Genomic DNA, 20988 nt, shown 5'->3' on the forward strand with positions numbered 1-20988 from the left:
CCCTCATCCTAGCAGCCTGGAGGCCAGTTTTCTCCTAGCAGCCTTCAGATGAGGATGCAGAACTCTCAGCTCCTCCTGCACCATGCCGGCCTGGATGCCGGCATGCCCACTCCTTGATGATAATGGACTGAACCTCTGAACCCGTAAGCCAGCCCCAATTATTATTGTCTTTTATAAGACTTGCATTGGTCATGGTGTCTATTCACAGCAGTAAGACCCTAAGACAGTTCCCATGGTGGTTTGACTCACGCTTGGCCATAGGGAGTGGCCTTGGAGGAAGTGTGTCACTGTGGGGACAGGCTTTGAGGTCACATATGCTCAAGCTATGCCCACCCAGTGTGGCACACACTCTCCTGCTGCTGTCTGCTGATGAAGGAAGATGTAGAACTCTCAGCTCCTTCTCCAGCACCATGCCTGCCTGGATGCTGCCTTGCTTCCCACCATGATGATGATAGACTGAATCTCTGAAACTGTAAGCCAGCCCCAATGAAATGTCCTTTTTAAGACTTGCCATGATCATGATGATGTCTCTTCATAGCAACAGAAACCCTGACTTAGACAGTCTCCTACCCTAGGTCTCTTCTCACCCCTTCCTAAACCAGGACTGGGGAGTGAAGGAGCAGCAGTATAGGAAAGGGACAGAAAGGATGGAGGAGCCGCTCACCCCAGCAAGGCACTAAAGCTAGGGAGTGTGAGCTAGAGAAGGCTGAGTAGCTCCCCACCCCCAGAATGGTTTCAGGGGCATGTCTGGAGAACTGGGCTACAGGCTGGAGTCGCAGCTCAGATATCCGAGGCCAGCTAGGAGGAGGTGCTCTCATTCAGTCGCCACTCGCAGGCCCTCACCTCTTTCCGGATGGCCAGTTCCAGATTCTCAGCCTTGACCCCTGGACTAGGGTCCCTGAGGTTCTCATGAAGGCTCTCCTTGTCTCGAGGTGTGTAAGACACAAAGTCCTCCTCAGCACGCAAGAACACCACAGGCTCCTCCCGCACGCAGAAGATAATGCACTCCTGGCAAAAAGAAGCCATTACCCCTGTCCTGCACAGACACCCGTCCCCTGTCCAACCTCTACGCCTTTGCCCAGATAGTTCCTCCCTCATCCAGGGTGAGGACGCATCTTTCCATTCTCCTCTCAGGGCAACTATCTTCACAAGTACTCTACTAACATGCGTATTAACAAGTATTAGCATGTCAGTATGTCTGTCTTTTCTCTCTTGTGGACTACACATCACCCAGGCAGAATCGTTCTGGTCTAGGCCCACAATACCTAGCACAGAGTCCTGGCTAAATCAGTTGCCTGATACAAAGACCAGCTAAAAAAAAAAAGACTGAGCCAGCCTATCATGTGGCAGTCTCTGGAGTTGGGAAGTAGTGCCCTAGTCACCTCTCAGTCCTTCTGAGGCTCTCAAAAGCAGAGTTTATGCCAGGCGTGGGTGGCGCATGCCTTTAATCCCAGCACTCGGGAGGCAGAGGCAGGCAGATTTCTGAGTTCAAGGCCAGCCTAGTCTACAAAGTGAGTTCCAGGACAGCCAGGTCTATTCAGAGAAACTCTGTCTCGTAAAACCAAAAAAAAAAGAACGGAGTTTACCAGAGGCTTCAGACCTTGGGCAGCTCCCAACAAGACAATGCAATATGCACTCTGAAGTTCCAGGCCTCGCCCAGACCACACTCCCCCTCCCCAGCCCAAAGTGAACCGTCCCAGAGCCTCGGGGCCACCTCTTGGCATGAAAGGCCAGCCTCCTTGGGAAGCTCACCTTGAGTCCGTCCGTCTGGAGTTTCTGCAGGACCCTCCTGAACCCCAAGAGGCTGGGTTGTCCCATGCCAAACACAGGGAGGCCGCCCCGCACCTGCCGGAAGTTGGGAGCCCCACAGCTCTCCAAGGTGCCCAGTATATCCATCTTCTCGGTGATGTCACGCACCAAGAAATAGCGACCCTGAGAGAGAGAACCACAGCAGATCAATCAGGGTTTCTCCTCAGACAGAACTACATCCTGGGCTCTAGGGAACAGGGAGGCAGGAACGGAGGCAGGGCTGGAGACAAGGTCCCGCCCTCAACTTGCTTGTATGCTCATGGAACTGTGATGGGCAACACTGTTCGGTTCAGGAGAACCAGAGAAAGCTGGGGCCAGCCAGGCCTTGAAGAGAGCAGATATTGGAACTGAAACCAAAGCCAGGCTCTTGGAGAGAAGGTCATGTCTAGATTGAGATAGAAGATAATTAGGCAAGCTCCTTAGCCCCACCTGTAGGGGGTTGGTCTGGCACTGCTCACCCAGCCTCTGTTATGTAAACCTTGCTCCCCCTGTTAATTGGTCAATAAAAGCCTGTGGTTGGGCAATAGAGAGAGGCAGGTGGGTTTTCAGTTACTTGGCTGAGAATCACAGGTAGGGAAGGAGAAGAAAGGACAGGGAGGAGAGAGGAAGAAGCCAAGAGAGGCAACAGCCCGTGGTCAGGAGAAATGGCAACAGGGACATATGGCTGGGATGTAAGTTAGAACAGCTCCAAACCTGCCCAATCTAGCCTTACCGCTGGTAAATAAAACACCTGGATTGTGTGTCTTTTATATGAGCTCTCTAGTCCCAAGGACTCTCCTTTTATACCCACTAGTCCCAAGGACTGCAGACTTGGGTGAAATGACACACAGTTACCACAGGGGGTGGAGTGGGGATCAGAATACTGGCTGGTCAAGAGTTCATTCCTGGGCAAACCAGAATCCCGGGGAATCAATCCCCTGTGACCCTTGTCTGACAGACAAGGAGTGAGACCTGTACTCCCAGAGAAGCCAGGAATCCCCACAATGACTGTCACATAGTCAGTCAGTCATTCAAAGCCTTGCCATTGCTGCATGGCCCTCACCACCATTCATGGGACAACAGTAGCAAACAACAGCAGGTCTGTGAACTTTTTACCCCCTAGGAGACATGAGGTGACGGGGGGGGGGGGGATCGAAACAAAAGGCAGCTAAGCCAAATAAGGTCCTCTCAAAACTCTAAAATCGGGGGGGGGGGGGGAGTGGCCACTTTTAGAGTCTAAAACATCGATTCTCAACCTGTGGGTCACAACCCCTTTGTCAAATCTCTATCTCCGAATAGATTTATATTACGGTTCATAACCACAGCAAAATTACGGTTATAAAGTAGCAACAAAAATAATTTTATGATGGCGGGGGTCGGTCACCATGACATGAGGAACTGTCGGGAAGGATTTGCAGCATTGGGAACGTTGAGAACCACTGCTCTTAAAGAGATGGAGAATACTAGACAGGGCAGGGATGGAGAGCAGGAGCTAGAATCTGGGGTCAGGACCCCTAAGGAATTAGGGGGCATGGGATATATGGGGCCTGGCTCTGCTGACACATATATCATGGTGGCCCAGCCTCTGCATCTCTGAAACCCATTTTTTCTGTCTAACTCAATTTTCACATCTATCTGCAAACCTTTCCTGCAAAGAATTGAAAGCAAACGCGTCCTGCTTTGTTAGGCAGGTCATGCAGGCTCTGTTACAGCCTGGCAGTTCTACCATCGAAGCACTAGGTATCAGCAAGTCATGTCCAAGTGGAAGCACCTAACAGTGAACCAATAAAACTTTATTTATATCAACAGGTGGTGGGCCAGATCTGACCTGCAGTGTGTAATAAGCTGGTGCCTCAACTGGATGGCCTGTACGGTCCTTTCCCACCTCACACACTCTGGAATCCAAGGGTAGGTTAAGAAGAACTGAGGGGCTGGGGCATGGCTCAGAAGTACTTACTGGCCTAGAACCACATCAGTGAGGGATTGGGGGCATGGCTCAGTGTAGAATGCTTGCCTAGCATACGAAAAATGCCCTGCGGTCCAAAGAAGGATGGAGAGACAAAGATAGAGTGGGAAAAGATGGAAGTGGAGGAGAGGCAGAGAAGTGTGGGGTGGGGTGGGGGTAGGGCTGCCCTCACCTGCACCAGGTAGTGCTCGGGGGTGGCATCCGATAGCCGGCCCATCCTGTAATGGGCCTTGAGCAGCTCATCGTGGATCTGGAACTCCTCCTTGCAGTTGTACCTGCATAGTGAAAACTGGAGTCAGACAACCTCTGTTGGTCCCTTACACCGTCACCAGAACACACAGCAAAGCCACCTCACCCCAACCCATGTAGCTGCCCCTTCATCCTCATACCCAGAACACCAGAGCTGACACTGATACCTGAGCTATTCCACTGAAAACTACATTTCCCATCTCCCTTGCTGCTAGCACATTTCTCAGCCTCCCTTGCGGCTAACACATTTCCCAGCCTCCCTTGCAGCAAGCAGCGGTCCTGTTATTATGCTCTAGCCAATGATATGAGAGGGAGTGAGGAGGGGCAAATTCTGGGCCACTCCTAAAAGGAAACTCTTCTTTAAAAAAAAAAATATATATACACATATATATATATATATTTATTTATTTATTATTATAAATAAGTACACTATAGTTGTCTTCAGACACACCAGGCGAGAGCATCAGATCTCATTACAGATGGTTGTGAGCCACCATGTGGTTGCTGGGATTTGAACTCAGAACCTCTGGAAGAGCAGGCAGTGCTCTTAACCACTGAGCTATCTCTCCAGCTCAAAAGAAAACTCTTCTAGTCTATCTTTTGCCTTCCCCTGCCCCTGGAAGTAGAATAGTCACCCCAAAAGACACATGCTGAAGGAATTGAGGCAAGAGACAAAGGGAGCCTTGATGGTCACAGGCTGCCATACCAGCCTGGACACTCAAACTAGAGGTGAATATCTATCTTGATTCAAGCATTCTATATGGGCAATACTTTGTTATGGTGGTCTGACCCAAAGCCTGATTGAGATGACAGTGGATGGTCCATCCCTCAGGCTGTGACTGGAACAGCCCCCACGCTTCCAATACCAGAGTCCAGTGCAGTTCATCCCACAAGGTGTGAAGGGTTTGTCCTGACCCTGGCTGTTTACAGGTGTTCCGATTCCTTGGACCTTTCTTTTTTTTTTTTCTTTTTTTTTTTTTTTTTTTGGTTTTTCGAGACAGGGTTTCTCTGTGTAGCCCAGCTGTCCTGGAACTCACTCTGTAGACCAGGCTGGCCTCGAACTCAGAGATCCGCCTGCCTCTGCCTCCCAAGTGCTGGGATTAAAGGCATGCGCCACCACGCCCGGCTCCTTGGACCTTTCTATTACCACAATAGGCCTGACCACACACCAGCTGTTTAAACAAGCCCATGGTGGTTTCTGAAGCCAGTAAGTCAGGTAGGGCACAATCACTGAAGCAGGATACTATGTACTAAGACACAAAGCCACACTGCCACTGTACCATGCATGAAACCCGCCTGCTGCAGCTCAGGCACCATACAGAAGAGCTGCCAATAGGAAAGCAGTGAGCTAAGTGGGTGGGGTGAAGGAAGGCTACACAGGCAAGGGGTCTGGCTCCTGCTGACACATCATGATGGCCCACCCTCTGTGTCCCTGAAACCCACTTTCCTGTCTAGCTCAGTTTTCGGGTCTATTTGCCATGATCAGGGCTCTGCTAACCTTTCCTGCAAGGGACTGAAAGCAAACATGCCCTGCTTTGTGGAAGGGCCATGCAGGCTCTGTTACAGCCTGGCAATTCTGCCATTGAAGCATTCAGTGTCCAGCAGGTGATATAAAGTCCCAGCACTTACTGCCTCCTGAGTGCTGGGATTAAAAGTATGTGCCACTACACCGGTGACCCAGCAACCCAGCCTGACTTCCAATGTCTGTCAAGTCCCTTTTGCAGGACATTGCTCTTCTGCCTTTGTCCCAAGCACAGTAATTTATGGTAATTACTGCTATCCTGCCAAGTCCCAGCGCTAGCAACCCCACCTACAGGCCCATCTTCCAGGTCTCTGCCAAACATCCTGTGTGGAGCACATTCTTCTTCCTGCATTCCCAAAGGACCCAGAGATGAGAACGAGACTCCAGCTCCCCAGGAGGCAGACCCAGGATTCCTCCATTCTCCCATCTCTAGCTCTCAGAAGCACCCATTCCTTCACCCACACATAGATGTCCATCCTCCTGGCCCTCCTGGATGCTTATGTGTCCAGGTGGCTGAAAGCATGCTATCAAAAACAAGCCTCTGCCCCCTCGTTCCCTAAAGGTTGGTTCCCCAGCCGGAGCATGGAGGAGGAACTCCCAGCTCTCCGTTCTGAAATAATCAACTATGGAGCATCGTAATGCAACACCTTTAATCGAGCATTCGGGAGGCAGAAGCAGGTGGATCTCTGTGACAGCCTGGTCTGCATGGCAAGTCCTAAGCCAGCTAAGGTTACCACACATGAGTAAGTATTATGGGCCCAGAGACTCAGAAGAGACCCAGCCCTGCTGCTTGTTTGCTGTGTGTGGTGGTTTGAATATGTTTGGTGCATGGGAAGTGGCACTATTAGGAGGCATGGCCTTGTTGGAGGAAGTGCATCACTGTGGGGGTTGAGCTTTGAGGTCCTATGCTCAAGTTCTACCCAGTGCAGAAGAGACCCTCCTCCTGGGTGCCCGCAGAAAAGACAGTTGGCTCCTAGCTGCCTTTGGATCAAGATGAACTCAAGCCGGGCGTGGTGCACACGCCTTTAATCCCAGCACTCAGGAGGCAGAGGCAGGTGGATTTCTGAGTTCGAGGCCAGCCTGGTCTACAGAGTGAGTTCCAGGACAGCCAGGGCTACACAGAGAAACCCTGTCTCAACACCCACCCCACCCCCCCAAAAAATGAAGAACTCTCAGCTCCTCCAGCACCATGTCTGCCTGGATGCTGCCATGCTTCCCGCCTTGATGATAATAGGCTGAACCTCTGAACCTGTAAGCCAGCCCCAGTTAAATGTCTTTCATAAGATTTGCCTTGACCCTAGTGTCTCTTCACAGCAATGGAAACTTTACTAAGAACTAAGACACTGTGTGATTCCAGAAATACTGCTTAAAACTTTTCTAGGTGAGGCTGGGGAGGAAGTGGGGGCTAATCTACAAAACTGGAGGCGGTCTGTAAACAGTAAGTGCACGCAGGTTCCCCACAAAGGCCACGTCTTCCCGGAACACGATCACGTGCCCTCGGATACTCACGTGATCACAACAGGAGCCACCTTGTTGGGGATGATGGACTTGGCCTTGCTGTTGTGTAAACTTGTGGCACGGAAGGACTGCATGCCACCGAGAGAATGCTGGCTGTCCATGCTGCTGCTGCTGCCGCCCTGCAGGCCCTCCAAGGACGTGCCAGCCGAGACTGTCTGCTGTGCTGTGCTTGCCGTTGTACCCATAGTCTGCCAGGGGCCTCAGGACCCCAGACCTGCAGGTAAGAAGATGCACAGTTCAGAGGGACAGAAAAAAAAGTCAAAGCAAGAGGACCCTGGCCACCTGGGAAGAAGCAATTCCCACCACGGCTGCAGACAGAGACTCTTGGGGCACCTGCCTTTATGCCTTGCCCTGCTGACACCGAGGGAGAGTTCTCTACACAGAAACACAGGGACCAGCTCCAGAGTAGCCAGGTTCAATTCCTAGCACCCCCTCGGCAGCTCATAAATATTTAACTGTTTAACCCGGGGACCCGATGCCCTCTTCTGGCCTCTATTGGTACTACAGGCACATGTAGCACGTAAGACACATTCAGGCAAGCAAAATACCCATAGACAGAAAAATAAATTAAAAAAAAAAAAAAAAAAAAAAAAAAAAAAAAAAAAACCTGAACAGATTCAGGAAAATTTTGGGGTTTTTTTGGTTTTGTTTTGTTTTGTTTTGTTTTTTAACAACATCAAAAAAGGTAGAAGGGCTGAGGGACAGACGTCCAGCTCAGCCAGAGCGCATTTATCATTGGGTAACACAGGATACCGTCAGGAAGGGTCTGCCACCCACAGAGGTGGTTCAGAACTTCCAGGCTCAGAGTAGGAGATGAAGCTGGCTAGAGAGGGCTTGGACGGGAATGGGCTACAGGGTCCATGCGTGCCACTTGCACCTACACGAGAGGCCCTGGTCATCTCTTCTGCATCATTCCGCTAAAGCAGTCATGCAGGAAACCACTCTACCCATGAGTTTCATACAAGACCAGAAACATCCAAACTAGGCGAACATCCGTCAGCTGAAATGTTCAGAGAAAACAGCTGCCACAGAAAGCAAGACCAACATCTGGTCAGCATCGGGAGCCTTCGAGAGCTGGGGAGGTGCTTCCTCACCCAGAGAACTCCAGGCATCCTGGATTTGAAGAAAACAGGTCTCTCACCAGGCTGAGGTTAAAGTTAAAACCTGTTTAAAGCAAGCAAAGGAATATATCCGGGATGCAGTGGAAGAGCTGAGGGTGGCAGTCTTGCTAGAGCTTGAGTCTGCTAAGAACAAGGCTGGGTGTACCATATGAAGAGTAGCAGACATGGCAGAGAGGATCGTGGGAGTTTCTAGGAACTCAGAGGCCACAGGTCTCACACATGGCACAGATATTATTATGGGGGTGGGAGGACAAATTCTGATAGCACCCCACACTCTTTTACCCTTGTGAGATAGCCCACCGTGTAGCCCTTCTAAAACATGGCAACTCCCCTAGCTGCCAATCATGGATAAATGGGTCCTGCCTGCTCCTGACCACCCACTCGCGCCCCTCGCCCCACACCCCCTTCTTCTCATCACGGCAGTGGCACCCAGAGATGTGTGCAGTGGGGTCAAGTCAGGCTGTGGTCCCCAGACCTGACTCGGAACTCACTGCACTCAAGTAGACTCTTCATGCCTCCCAATACCAAAAACAGAGGCTCCACCCCCAGAGCTGTCTCCTGGCCTGGGCACTCAGAGAGAAACTGAACATCTCTTGCATCTAGCACCTTCTCCAACCACTGAAACACAGAAAGCCTTAGCAACCTTGAAAACTCCCAGGAGCCACTGGTAAACTGCCTGGGCTTCTGTAAAAGAACACTTCTTCCTGGCTCTTGGATACACTGCATGATTCTCCCACCCCTCAGAGGTACAAAGAATGAACCTTTGACATTCCCAGATAGGAAAGCAGGTAGTGCACAAAATGGCCCTTCTCAGTGGACCCCAGCAGAGGGCCCAACGGGAGCGCACTCTCTCCCCTTCAGCAGCCTCTTCAGCTGCCAGGCTCCGCACCAGCATTTCCCAGGCCTCCTCCCAGAAGCCTGGGCCAAAAGAATGTGGATAAAAACAGCTCCAAGAAAGGGACAACGGGCATGCGTCCACAGCCGGCCACAGCTGCCACAGGCCAAGCCCAGGCTCATTCCCACAGCTCAGCTCCACCCCACCCACCCTCTGCCTCTACTCCACTTTCCCTTGGACTCATAGACAACGACCAGCACCAACTGATGGCCCGCAAGGGCAGCCAAAAGACAATACAGATGTGCACAGCTGGCGGGACAAGCAGCTGGGGTAGGCAGCATCCTTTGAAAACTGAATGGGTCTTGAAAAGATGTGCAGACAAGGGAGCAAGCTCAGGACCCTCATCAGCAGCCCTCATCCAAAATCTCCTCTCCACCAGCCAGATGTGCCCTGTGGCTTGGGAGTGGTCGGCCCTCCTATGACAGCTGGAAGCCACAGACAGCTCCTCCTTGGGGTTCCTATTACACAAGAGGGTCTGCAGGTTGCTAAGGTTGGTGGTACTGGTAATTATACCTCTGTTGATCACAGAGGTCAGCACAGCAGTGGGGCTGTGGACAGGCTCCTGAGGTTCTAATGGGACATAATGGACTGGAGTGTGGACATGAAACACGGCTGTTTAGGCAGTCCATTTGCCTAGGTATGTAAACAAACTGCTGTAAACAATACACAGCCTGGTGAGGGTGGCACATGCCAGGCACAGCAGAGGAGGCAGAGGCAGGTTGAACTCTCAATGAGTTTAAAGCCAGCCTGGTCTACACAAAGTTCCAGGACAGCCAGGGCTGACCCAGAGAAAGCCTGTCTCAAAACACAAGACAGGATAACAAAATACTTGAGGACTCTAATGGCAAAGGGAAAGGTTCGTCCTCGTCTACAGACTCATTTAATGGAGGGTGGGCACCACTGTTTCTGGGCCATTGGAACAGCAGAAACTCCAGAATGGTGGCAGAGCACGCCAATGTGTGGCTCTCTAGACAGCTGGGAATTTGTCATGAAGTTTACACACGAAAGAACTGCTTATAGATGGGCTAGAGGAGGACTGGAGAGATGGCTCAGCAGATAAGACTGCTCTTCCAGAAGTCCCAAGTTCAATTCCCAGCCACCACATGGTGGCTCACAACCATCTGTACTGGGATCTAGTGCCCTCTTCTGGGATGTCTGAGGACAGATAAAGGGTTCCCATATACATAAAATAAATTTTAAAAAAAGAAAAGATGAGTAAGAGACTCGAGGACTTGTACACCCCCAACAAGCACTTAAGGTGACCTGACCGTATTCATTCATCTCCAATGACACATTTTTAAAGACTGGATTTCCCAGGCTGTCACCCAGGTGGTCAAGTGAAGCCCTGTGGTTACTTCAAAATAAGAAGTTCTGTGTTTTTGTTTGTTTGTTTGATGTTTATTTATTGTTCTGTAGCTCTGGCTGGCCAGGAACTCATTATGGAGTCCAGGGAAACCCATGGGAACCTCAGCCCCCTCTCCCCACATCCAGTCCTAGGATGATAATCATAAGCCACTCCACGCCCAGAAGTCCTGAAGTTTCTTACCAAGGTAAGCACATGACTGTCACGTGAGTCTCGGCACTTCCACTTAAAAGGCTCTACCAGAGAACAAGTTTTGGGGACGGCTCCTTGTATAGCCTCCAGAACCTTAGGACTCAGGGCCAGTGTCTGAGACCAACCTCACCAATGCCCATCAACTAACAGACAGAGGAACAAAACACTACAGATCTTGTGGGGATGCACTCAGCAACGGCAGCATTGCAGAGGGCACATCGCCGTTAACAGTCACAAACATCATACAAAGAGAAATAAGCCAGGTCCCAAAGGCCAGCTCTTGATACCACATGGCAGCACACAGCCATCTAAAAACAGCAAGAACAGGATCTTTAAGAAAGTTCAGCTGCAGGGGCCGGAGGCTGCACAGGGCCTCAATGGCACCTTGGAGAACACAGCTGACCTGGCTTGCCCAGAACAGCAGCCAGGCAGCAGACACCAGCAAAGGAAACAACTTTCAAGATCAGTGAACGCCGTGCACCTAGCACCTTCAGCCAGGGGCCAACAAGCCAGCTCTGCCCTCCACAAGGTGGAAGGAAGTGCTCCTAACAACACACAGCCCACCTTCTACCCAACAGATGCCCAGCACCTGCAGGAAGCCTCCCTGATCATGGACATGCCTCTGCCTCCTAATTCCCACAGCACCATAAAAGCCGCTTCTCACTGCCGCCACACAGCTTTCCCGAGTCTAGACCAGCTGCTTGCTTCAAAGAAGGAACAGAAGACCAGACTGACCCCCAAAAGGGCCCAGCTCCTAATCGGCAGGGCAGGAGTCTCTCCATCACTGCCCGCCCTACCAGGTGGGCCACTGTCCTGGCCAAGGCTGGCGTTCAGCAACGAGCAGACACAAACCCTGGGGTCTCACATCAGCACCAAGGGCCGTTCACCCACACAGAACATGGTTCTTTCAGGAATGACTTTCTTTTTTAAAGAATTGTTTATTTCATGTATATGAGTACATTGTCGCTGTCTTCAGACACACCAGAAGAGGCCATCAGATCCCATTACAGATGGTTGTGAGCCACCATGTGGTTGCTGGGAATTGAACTCAGGACCTCTGGAAGAGCAGTCAGTGCTCTTAACCACTGAGCCATCTCTCCAGCCCCAACTTTTTCTCTTCTTTTTTAAGTTTAATGACAGTACGAATTTCAAGACTGTGTACAGGTCATGGCGCGTCCTCTACTACAGCAGTTCTTGCAGCTCTGCGTCCCTCTGGGACCATCCCTCTGTGGAAGGCCACTGCTACAGTCCAGTGGACATTCCAGCCATCAGCAAGGAAGCCTAGGAGGTGCTTTCCAGGACAACAATGGAACGGGCATGGAGGGACTCCCCAGGTGACTCAGCTTAGCAAAGGGCGGGTCCTGTCCATCCTGCACCTGGGTTGGTCATTTGTGACCCTTGAATTCCCTTCCCCCAGCTCTTCCTCTTTAAAACCAGGAAGGCATCCATCAGAAACTAAATGAAACCTTCAGAGGGTTGGAAGGAGAGAGCCCTGTTACTGCTTCCTAAGTCTTTTGTCCTTTTTCTTTTGTGTTTTTATGGATCTTGAGGTTGAGCATAGAGCCTGTGAAAGCTTGAGTTCCAACCCCAGTACTGCATAAAACAGGCATGGTGGGACACACCTCAAATACCAAAACATTGTTGGTGGAGACAGAAGGATCAGATGTTCATGGTCTGGGGCTAGAAAGTGCGCCCAGTGGTTAAGAGCACTTGCTGTTCTTGCAGAGGACCCAGGTTCAGTTCCCAGCACACACATGGTGGTTCACAACCATCTGCAACTCTAGTTTCAAATGATTTACCAGCCTCTTCCTTTTAAAAAAATAAAATAAAAAAGATTTATTTATTTCATGTATATGAGTACAGTGTTGCTGTACACACCAGAAGAGGGCATGAGACCCCATTACAGAGTCACACCATGTGAGCCACCATGTGGTTGCTGGAAATTGAACTCAGGACCTCTGGAAGAGCAGTAGGTGCTCTTAACCACTGAGCCATCTCTCCAGTCCCTTAACAGCTTCCTCTGACCTCTAGGGCCCCTATGCATGCAAGCAAAATACACAAAACTAAATAAATAAATCTAAAAAAGAAAAAGAAAAAAGAAAACAAACCCTTTTAAGTCCATGGTCAGCTGGAGAGAGGCATTCCTTCATGGCCTGGGACATGAGAGCATGGGGCTTACTCGTTCTCAAAAGCAAGATCAACCAAGACCGACCTACTTGGGAAATATCCCTGGGAGACCCAGAACACCCTAAGGCTCCTACCAGGGTTTTTAGCCTACATCACCCTTAAGTTCAAATAGTCCATAGCTGGGGCCAATGAGATGACTCAGTGGATAAAGGTACCTGCTGCCAAGCCTGAGGACCAGAGTCTGAGCCCAGGATCCACACAGAAGAGAACCTACTTATAATTATCCTTTGGATGCCACAGGTATCACAGGTATGCTATCTGTATGCCCTGGTTCCCTCTCAATCTCTCTCTCTCTCTCTCTCTCTCTCTCTCTCTCTGTGTGTGTCTGTCTGTCTGTCTGTCTCTCTCTCTCTGATAAATAAACAATATTTTTACGTTACTTTAAAATGCCAGAATAATTTACTCCCCCAGGAAGGGCAGGCATGACTACCAAAAGCACACCATGCTAGCCAGGACCCAGATTTTTATTGTACATACTTAGGCCATGTGACTAAATTCTGGCTAACAGGACATAAGCTAACATGTTGACTTCCAGAATCCTTTCCTATGTCAGCTTTCCATCCTTTCACCCATTCTGTGCCCTGGGACACACACGAGAGCAGACATGTTGCGGCCATGTTGGGTGAAGTCGGAACCTAGGAACTGGGGCCATCCAAGTTCCCGAGGGAAACCATGAAATAGGGCCAGCACAACAGGTCCAATTGACAAAGCCCTGAGAAGCTTGGATAGCCGCAGAGAAATAAACTTCTATCTTTTGTGTAAACTCCTGTTATTTGCCTTTTCCTATGACTTACAGACGAATCTAATCCTGACTAATGCGCCCTGTTATTTTTAGTCTGGACCCTCAGTGACCGCAGACCAGATGGTCCCCGGAATGAAAGTTCTCCTCCCTTGCACAGCAATGCCAACCTTCCCTGCTGGTAGACGGGCTGCGCTGTAGACGGAGTCCGTTCTCAGGGGACAAGTGGGGAAGGAGTCACAGCACTGGGTAGTCACAGAACACATGACCGACCTGCCGCACACCAGGGGCTTGGGAGCAACGGAGGAGACAGACAGACAAGAACCTACCATTAGGTCATCTCTGCCTCCAGCTGCAGGCTCTAGGAAGTTCTGAACCAAACATCCCTTTCCCTGCTGCAGAACCTGGCCTCTGATACTACCGAAGGCAAAGGAGCTCAGAGAGTGAGTGTCCCTCTGTCCCTCGGGAGACCTTGTAAGCCCTGAGAGGCCCCACAAGGCGAGAAGCGGTCGTCAGGAGAGAGAGGCCCCAAGGCAAGCGGGTCTGCTCCACACAGAGCTAGTGGGCAGTAGTTTCCCAGAAGAGCCAGCGCAACTGCAGAGAAGCAGCTGTCCCCTTGGCTTCTGTCCTCTGCATCCCCCATGAGTCCTGAACAAACATGCTGGGGACCTCAGCAAGCAGGGCGAAGACAGCCTAGATTCTTTACGGTCAGTAGAAACCTAGACTCTCTTGCCCCATAAAGGCACCATCTGCCCAATTTCCTGAGGGCTACCCGGGCCTCAGAAGGACAGCGGCAACTTACATAAGCGTTCATGCTCCACTTGGGATTCCAGCAACCCTGCAGGGACCCGAACCCCATGTCCTCTAACCTAAACTCCCTTGTCTAGCACTGAAACCTTCCCTTCTGGGGCTAGGGAAGCAGCCAGTGAGCAGTGTGCACCTAGCATAACCACGGCCCTGGGTTCCACCCTCAGCACCACACAGAGCAGTGTGGCAGTGCACATCTGGAATCCCAACATTTAGGACGAACATCTGGAGTTCAGGGTGATCCTCGCTACAAAGCTAGCTTGAGCTACATAAGACCCTGTCTCAAAAAAAAAATCAAATAATAAAATAACACACACACACACCTCCCCCATGTCCAAGATTCTAGGCAAAACCACACTCAACTGAGTTTACCCAGACCTGGAGAAGCACCACAGTTTCTTTCTCAGCCTTGACTTACTTTCATTTATTTTTTAAATATGGATTGGTTGAATCCAGATAGGGTCTCACTATGTAGTGCTGGCTGGCCTGGAATTTTCTTTTTCCCTCCCTTCCTTCCTTCCTTCCTTTTTATCTTTTTTCTTTTTTTTTTTTTTTTAATTTTTCGAAACAAGGTTTCTCTGTGTAGCCCTGGCTGTCCTGGAACTCACTCTGTAGACCAGGCTGGCCTGGAACTCAGAAATCCACCTGCCTCTGCCTCCCAAATGCTGGGACTAAAGGCGTGTTGTGCCAACACCGCCTGGCTCACCTGTAAAATTCTATGTGTACAAGGCTGACCTTGAACTCACAGAGCTCTGTGCCTACCTCTACCTGGAATCAAAAGTGTGTGTCACCACATCCAACTACATTTCTTTAAAATTTATTTTATTGGGGGTGGGGGGCATTTTCCTGCCGTGGTGCTCATGGGGTGGTCAGAAGACAATTTGTGAGGGCTGGTTCTCTCCTTCCGCCAGTAGGTTCTGGCATCATTACTAGGAGCTGCCTTTACCCACCAAGCCATCTTGTTGGTCCCTCAGCCCTGACCTTCTGTCAGGCCTTGGGGTCGGCCTCGCCTTCTCTGTGGCCATCTTTGTTTCCGTGTGGATAGTGAAGGGATGGACCAGATGGATGGTTGTCAATCATCTGGCAGCTGACTCCTTCAGGCATGTCAAGACTTCCTGATGGTGCAGTGCTCAGCCCAATACATGCAGAGCCACTGAGCTGGATTCTGCCTCAGGGTGGAACTGCAGATCCTCCATCCCTAGACCTGCTCCAGAGATGCTCCCAGGAAGAGACGCTAGCATGACCAACCTTTTCGGCTTCTCTGGGCCACAACTCGTGAATTTTCAGGAGCTGAAGTGTCCAATTGACACAGGGTGTGTCCAAGCTGACGCTTATAATTGTGAGACCATACAGGCATGTACTGCGTCATAATGGGACATAAAGGTGCCGTCTACAAAGGGCACTGTCCTGAACTGTGCAATTTAGTTACCAAAAAAAAAAAAAATCTCAAAATCTGGTGTTGGGTCATGTGATGGTTTGTATATGCTTGGCCTGGGGAGTGGCACTATTAGGAGGTGTGGCCTTGTTGAAGTAGGTGTGTCACTGTGGGTGTGGGCTTTAAGACTCTCACCCTAGCTGCCTGGAAGCCAGTATTCTGCTAGCAGCCTTCAGATGAAGATGTAGAACTCTCAGCTCCTCCTGCAACATGCCTGCCTGGATGCTGCCATGTTCCCGCCTGGATGATAATGGACTGAACCTCTGAACCTGTAAGCCAGCCCCAATTAGATGTTGTCCTTATAAGAGTTGCCTTGGGCCGGGCAGTGGTGATGCATGCCTTTAATCCCAGCACTTGAGAAGCAGAGGCAGACAGATTTCTGAGTTCAAGGCCAGTCTGATCTACAGAGTGAGTTCCAGGACAGCCAGGGCTATACAGAGAAACCCTACCTGGAAAAAACAAAAACAAAAACAAAATGAACAAAAACAAAAACAAAACGAACAACAAAAAAAAAGTTGCCTTGGTCCTAGTGTCTGTTCACAGCAGTAAAACCCTAACTAAGACAGATCATGTTCACAGTTATCTCCTTTAACAGATCTCCCAGGACACAGGCTCTTCCTTGCTTCTCTGTCATGATCTTCTTGGGTTCCACATCTGGAATGGCCTCCCCTACCCTCAGACCCCGCCACACGTCACTCACCCATAACCACCAGAAAAGCCTCGCTGCTCTCAGCTCACACTCCAGTCCCTATAACAAAGCCCCCAACCCAACCCCACACAGTCAATGTGTGTTGTTTATAAGTACAGCAGCCCATAGATTTGAACCTGATATATGTAGTTTCAAAACATCTCTTTACTGGGTGAATTTCACATTTCTTGCCCCTCCAGAGCCCTGTGAGGAAGAGGGCTATTGGCCCATTCAGCGGATGGAACAAACTGAGGTCCCATGTACCCATCTGAAAAGCCACTTAGCTTCTCACAGGACACAGAGAAGCCGGGAGGCAGAGAGCATGATGGGTGGAGGGAGTGTCCTTCCCAGGGCCACAGCCTCCCACATGCTCCTGGAAGCAGATGCCCAGGAATTAACAATGGAGCTAAAAATAGGCTGATGCATCTTGAGGACAGTGGCTGAGTGAGTGGCCAGCTGCAGGAAACATCTGCCCCAGCTTCAGAACAAATACAGGGAAGTCACCAAGCTCCAGGGTTCCCCTGATGGGGGACCAAAGGGCTGGAGTGGAGTCAGAAAACTTTCAGAGTGGGGAGGGAGTGGTGAGAAGATGCTTCTCTCTCTCTCTCTCTCTCTCTCTCTCTCTCTCTCTCTCTCTCTCTCTCTCTCTCTCACACACACACACACACACACACACACCTGACTCTAGTCCACACACATATGTATATACACATGTGAACACATGTGAACACATGTGAACACATGCTCACTTGTGTGCACACATACTCACTTGTGTGTACACATACACATGTGTGTACACGTATACACACATGTTTTCAGGTCTATACCTAGGGCTCAGACTGAACCCTTCCTTCCCAGGCCTTGCTCTTCAACTCCTAACTACAGGCACAAACACACATGTGCGTGGATGCTCACAGTAGAGTTAGACACACACACACACACACACACCCTTCAGAAACCAACGTGTATCTTAGCTTTGAAGCTAAAGGTGCTTTAGAGGTTCCATTCTGTTCTCTGTTACAGAAGAGGAAACTGAGGCCCAGTGGTGGCCAGAGACCTGCCCACATTCACCAACAGTAGGCATTGGGATGGAACCAAGAGTCTCCTACCCACCTGTCCCCTGCACTTCTCTGGTTATCTGCTTGCTCGCCCAGAACCAGGGAGGGCCCTGTTTCTGGCAAGTGGTAAGAACAGATCCCCATCAAAAGGACTTGGGGGAGACTCAAGGAAGAACTTCCCTGAGCCGGCCCAGCTGTCTCCTCCAAACTATGACCCTCCCCAGAACCCACAATGCACTGCGCTCTTCACTGTCACAGGAATAGCAACATCAAGGGGCCTTTGTAGAACATCAATAACAGAAATACGGAGCAGAAGAACATCTCACTACAAGGCCGGAATGGAGTCTTGGAAATCCTAGTCACTGGTGGGTAGCCTCTCCGCTGGCAGGCCTACCCAGTTTGGATGGCCCGGGGCCTCTCACCAGCCTATGTCACTTTTGGTCTTGCTTTCACTCATTCCACGGCCTCCTGCTCAGCCTCTCCCCCTCTTCCCCCATTCAGAGTGAGGGAAGCTTACACCCTCCCCCAGAAAGTCCTGGGGCTCAAGCCTTCAGATACATCCCAGGGCCTGGCCAGAGCCTGGCACAAAGAGGTCACTTGAGTAAACAAAGGATATACAGAACAGAAGGCTGGATTCCTAGGAGTCTCTCATTGAGAATGATCAAGACAACACAAGGCAATTTTAATTTTAGCCTGGGGTGAGAAACACAGTCCCTATACGACAAGGCCCACCTCAGGTAACTATTCATTGAAAATGACAAGCAAGCAGGGCGGTGGTGGCGCACGCCTTTAATCCCAGCACTTGGGAGGCAGAGACAGGCGGATTTCTGAGTTCGAGGCCAGCCTGGTCTACAAAGTGAGTTCCAGGACAGCCAGGGCTACACAGAGAAACCCTGTCTCGAAAAACCAAAAAAAATAAATAAATAAAATAAAATAAAATAAAAATAATAATAATAAAAAAAAGAAAATGACAAGCAGAGGCGTCCTCGATCACACACAGCAAAGGATTGTGAGGGAGGGTCACAGAGCCCAGAGACTGTGAACAGTAGAGGAGTAGGTGTTCTATCTGAAACTACACCCCACCCACGGGTGGGTCTCAGCCACTTGCCTGAGACCCTTGGGCTTCTTCTCCTGAGTCACACTCTCCTCTTTCTCAGAGGTGCCAGAAAAAAACAGGCTCCACCTGCACACCTTCCACACCCTCATCCGTGCCCACCAGAGATGCAGAGGCTCTGAGCAGAATTTGGAAGTTTAAGCAAATCTTTCGGTTGTTGCCCTGCTCTGTGTGTGTGTGTCTGTCTGTCTGTGTGGGTGTCTTGTTTGCAAGAGTCTATGTGTGTAGTGACAGTGTCTATGTGCACATGTGTACTTACAGGGACCCGAGGCAGACACTGACAGACATCAGGTCTTTTCCTCAATCACCCTCTACTGTATTCATTGGCGCAGGATCTGTCTGCTGAACCCAGGGCTCTACCTAGCCAGCTTTTTTTCCCAGAGACTCCAAGACCCTGCTTTCCAAAAGGCCAGTCCAGACACCCAGCACTGGTGCTGAGGACTTGAAATCCTCCCCTCACATCTACAATGGCAAGCCTTTTACCAGCTAATCCTCTCCCCAGCCCTGGGCTTTGTTTTTTGTTTTAAGCTTTATTTACTTATCTTAGGTAAATGAGTATCTGCATGTACACCTGCACGCCAGGCATCAGATCCCATTACAGATGGTTGTGAGCCACCATGTGGTTGCTGGGAATTGAACTCAGGACCTCTGGAAGAGCAGACAGTGCTCTTAACCACTCAGCCATCTCTCCAGCCCCTGATTTTCTTTGTTTTGGGCTTTGTTTTCTTCTCTTTTGTTTTGAAGACAAGGTCGTGCGTAGCCCAGGCTGTCCTTGAACACACTATGAATCCAAAGATAGCCTTAACCTCCCAATCTTCACGCCTCCACCTCCCACATGGATCACATTTTTGCATCACCCCAAGTCTCCAAACAACAAAATGTTACCACCAGACACTATAATGTGCTCTAGCTGGGTTGTAGAAGACGGGAAAAGAATGATGACAGGTAAGCTGGGGAGACGGCTCAGTAGGTAAAGTGCTTGCTGAACACTCAAGGTGCCGAGTTCAGTGCGCAGCATCCACATAAGGAAATCCTCGTGCACCTTTTATCCCGACCCCAGGAATACTGAGACAGAGATTCCTGAGGCTTGCGAGCCAGCCAGACTGTCTCAGTCAGTGAGAGAGAGCAGCTGAGAAAGATAGCTTGCCAGTGCTAACCTCTGACTGCCACATGGAAGCACCCCATGGGCAAGAAAACATCTGCATTGGTATTGAGATTGACACTAGTAAACTAGAAGAGGAAAGAGGAAGAAGAGGAGGAGCAGGAGGAGGAGGACGACGACAACAACCAGGTGATGTGGAGTCCCCCCAAGATAGCAGACACTGAACAAAGGCCAGCAGCTATCTGTCACAGGACTGCAGTTCTGTAGGCATGCTTCTCGGGGTCCCGGGTCCCCAGCATCTTCATTCCAGGTCACCCAGATGGGAACACACGGGACAGCATGCTGCTTTCCTTGATAGGCTGGTATTTTATGGTACAAAAGCCACCGTGGGTAAAAATGTCACAGCCATGGCACGTAGTAAGGCAGTGTCCCACATGGGCTAGCCTGTGTTCCCCATAGACACTGTGACAAAATATACCCATGTCATCTAAAAGTGTTCTCAGTGAGGCAGTGAAAGTTACCCAGAACCGCAACTTTTCAGTATCTCTGTGCCTACCCAGTTCAGCTGCCTGCCCCAGGGTGAGAGGGGTCTGGAGGGACGCTGTACCAGAGCTGGTTATGAGCCAGAGTCAACCTGGCTTTTTGGGTCCAAAATCTCAAGGCATAAAGATTAGTGAGGTGATAAATGTAATAGTAACAGTAATCCTCAAGCCGGGGTCTGGCTCAGTCAGTAGAATGCTTGCCTAGCACACACAAGGTCCTGAGTTCAATCCCCAGTGCCCCAGAAACTGTGTATGGTGGTACAAGCTACAAGGTGGTGCCAGGAGGATCAGAAATTCAAGGCTATCCTTGGCTACACAGGGAATTCAAGGCCAGCCTGGGCTACAAGACCTGCCAGGTGTGATGGCAGATCCCAGCACACATGAGGCTGATGCAGATGGATCTCTCATGAGTTTGAAGCCATAGAGAAACCCTGTCTGAGAGTGGTTCTTCTTGCCTAGTGAGCCAGGATTTCCCCAAAGGCCTGCACCTGAGGTTACAAAGTCACAGAAAAGCCATTCGAAATGTAACAGAGAAAGATTCCCTAATGTTTCCAAACTCTCTGCTCACTTCTAAGAATCTGCTCACCTGACACCCAGCCTGAGAAGCTAAATTCAGCTCCCGGGACCCAGAAGGGAGAAAGAACCAAGTCCGGAAAGTCACCCTCTAACCTCTGTGCCGACTCCATAGCTCGCGGGTGACTC

At 50.3% G+C, this 20988-nt stretch overlaps 1 protein-coding gene across 3 annotated transcripts in view; it reads right to left on the reverse strand.

Annotated features, from left to right (window-relative positions):
- Nucleotides 1–20988, reverse strand: part of Pald1 (phosphatase domain containing paladin 1) — a 64517-nt gene that overhangs the window by 29586 nt on the left and 13943 nt on the right. For all 3 annotated transcript variants that reach the window (XM_021174365.2, XM_029482797.2, XM_029482796.2), the window contains 4 exons: nucleotides 7035–7257; nucleotides 3927–4029; nucleotides 1753–1932; nucleotides 844–1008 (listed from right to left, as the gene is read on the reverse strand). In XM_021174365.2, coding sequence (XP_021030024.1) covers nucleotides 844–1008; nucleotides 1753–1932; nucleotides 3927–4029; nucleotides 7035–7228 — 642 coding nt within the window. In that variant the 5' untranslated portion in view covers nucleotides 7229–7257. The remainder of the gene's footprint in view (nucleotides 1–843; nucleotides 1009–1752; nucleotides 1933–3926; nucleotides 4030–7034; nucleotides 7258–20988) is intronic.

Source organism: Mus caroli, unplaced genomic scaffold, assembly GCF_978045245.1.
Source record: "Mus caroli unplaced genomic scaffold, Mus_caroli_1 scaffold_9, whole genome shotgun sequence".
In the NCBI taxonomy this organism is placed as follows: Eukaryota; Metazoa; Chordata; class Mammalia; order Rodentia; family Muridae; genus Mus; species Mus caroli.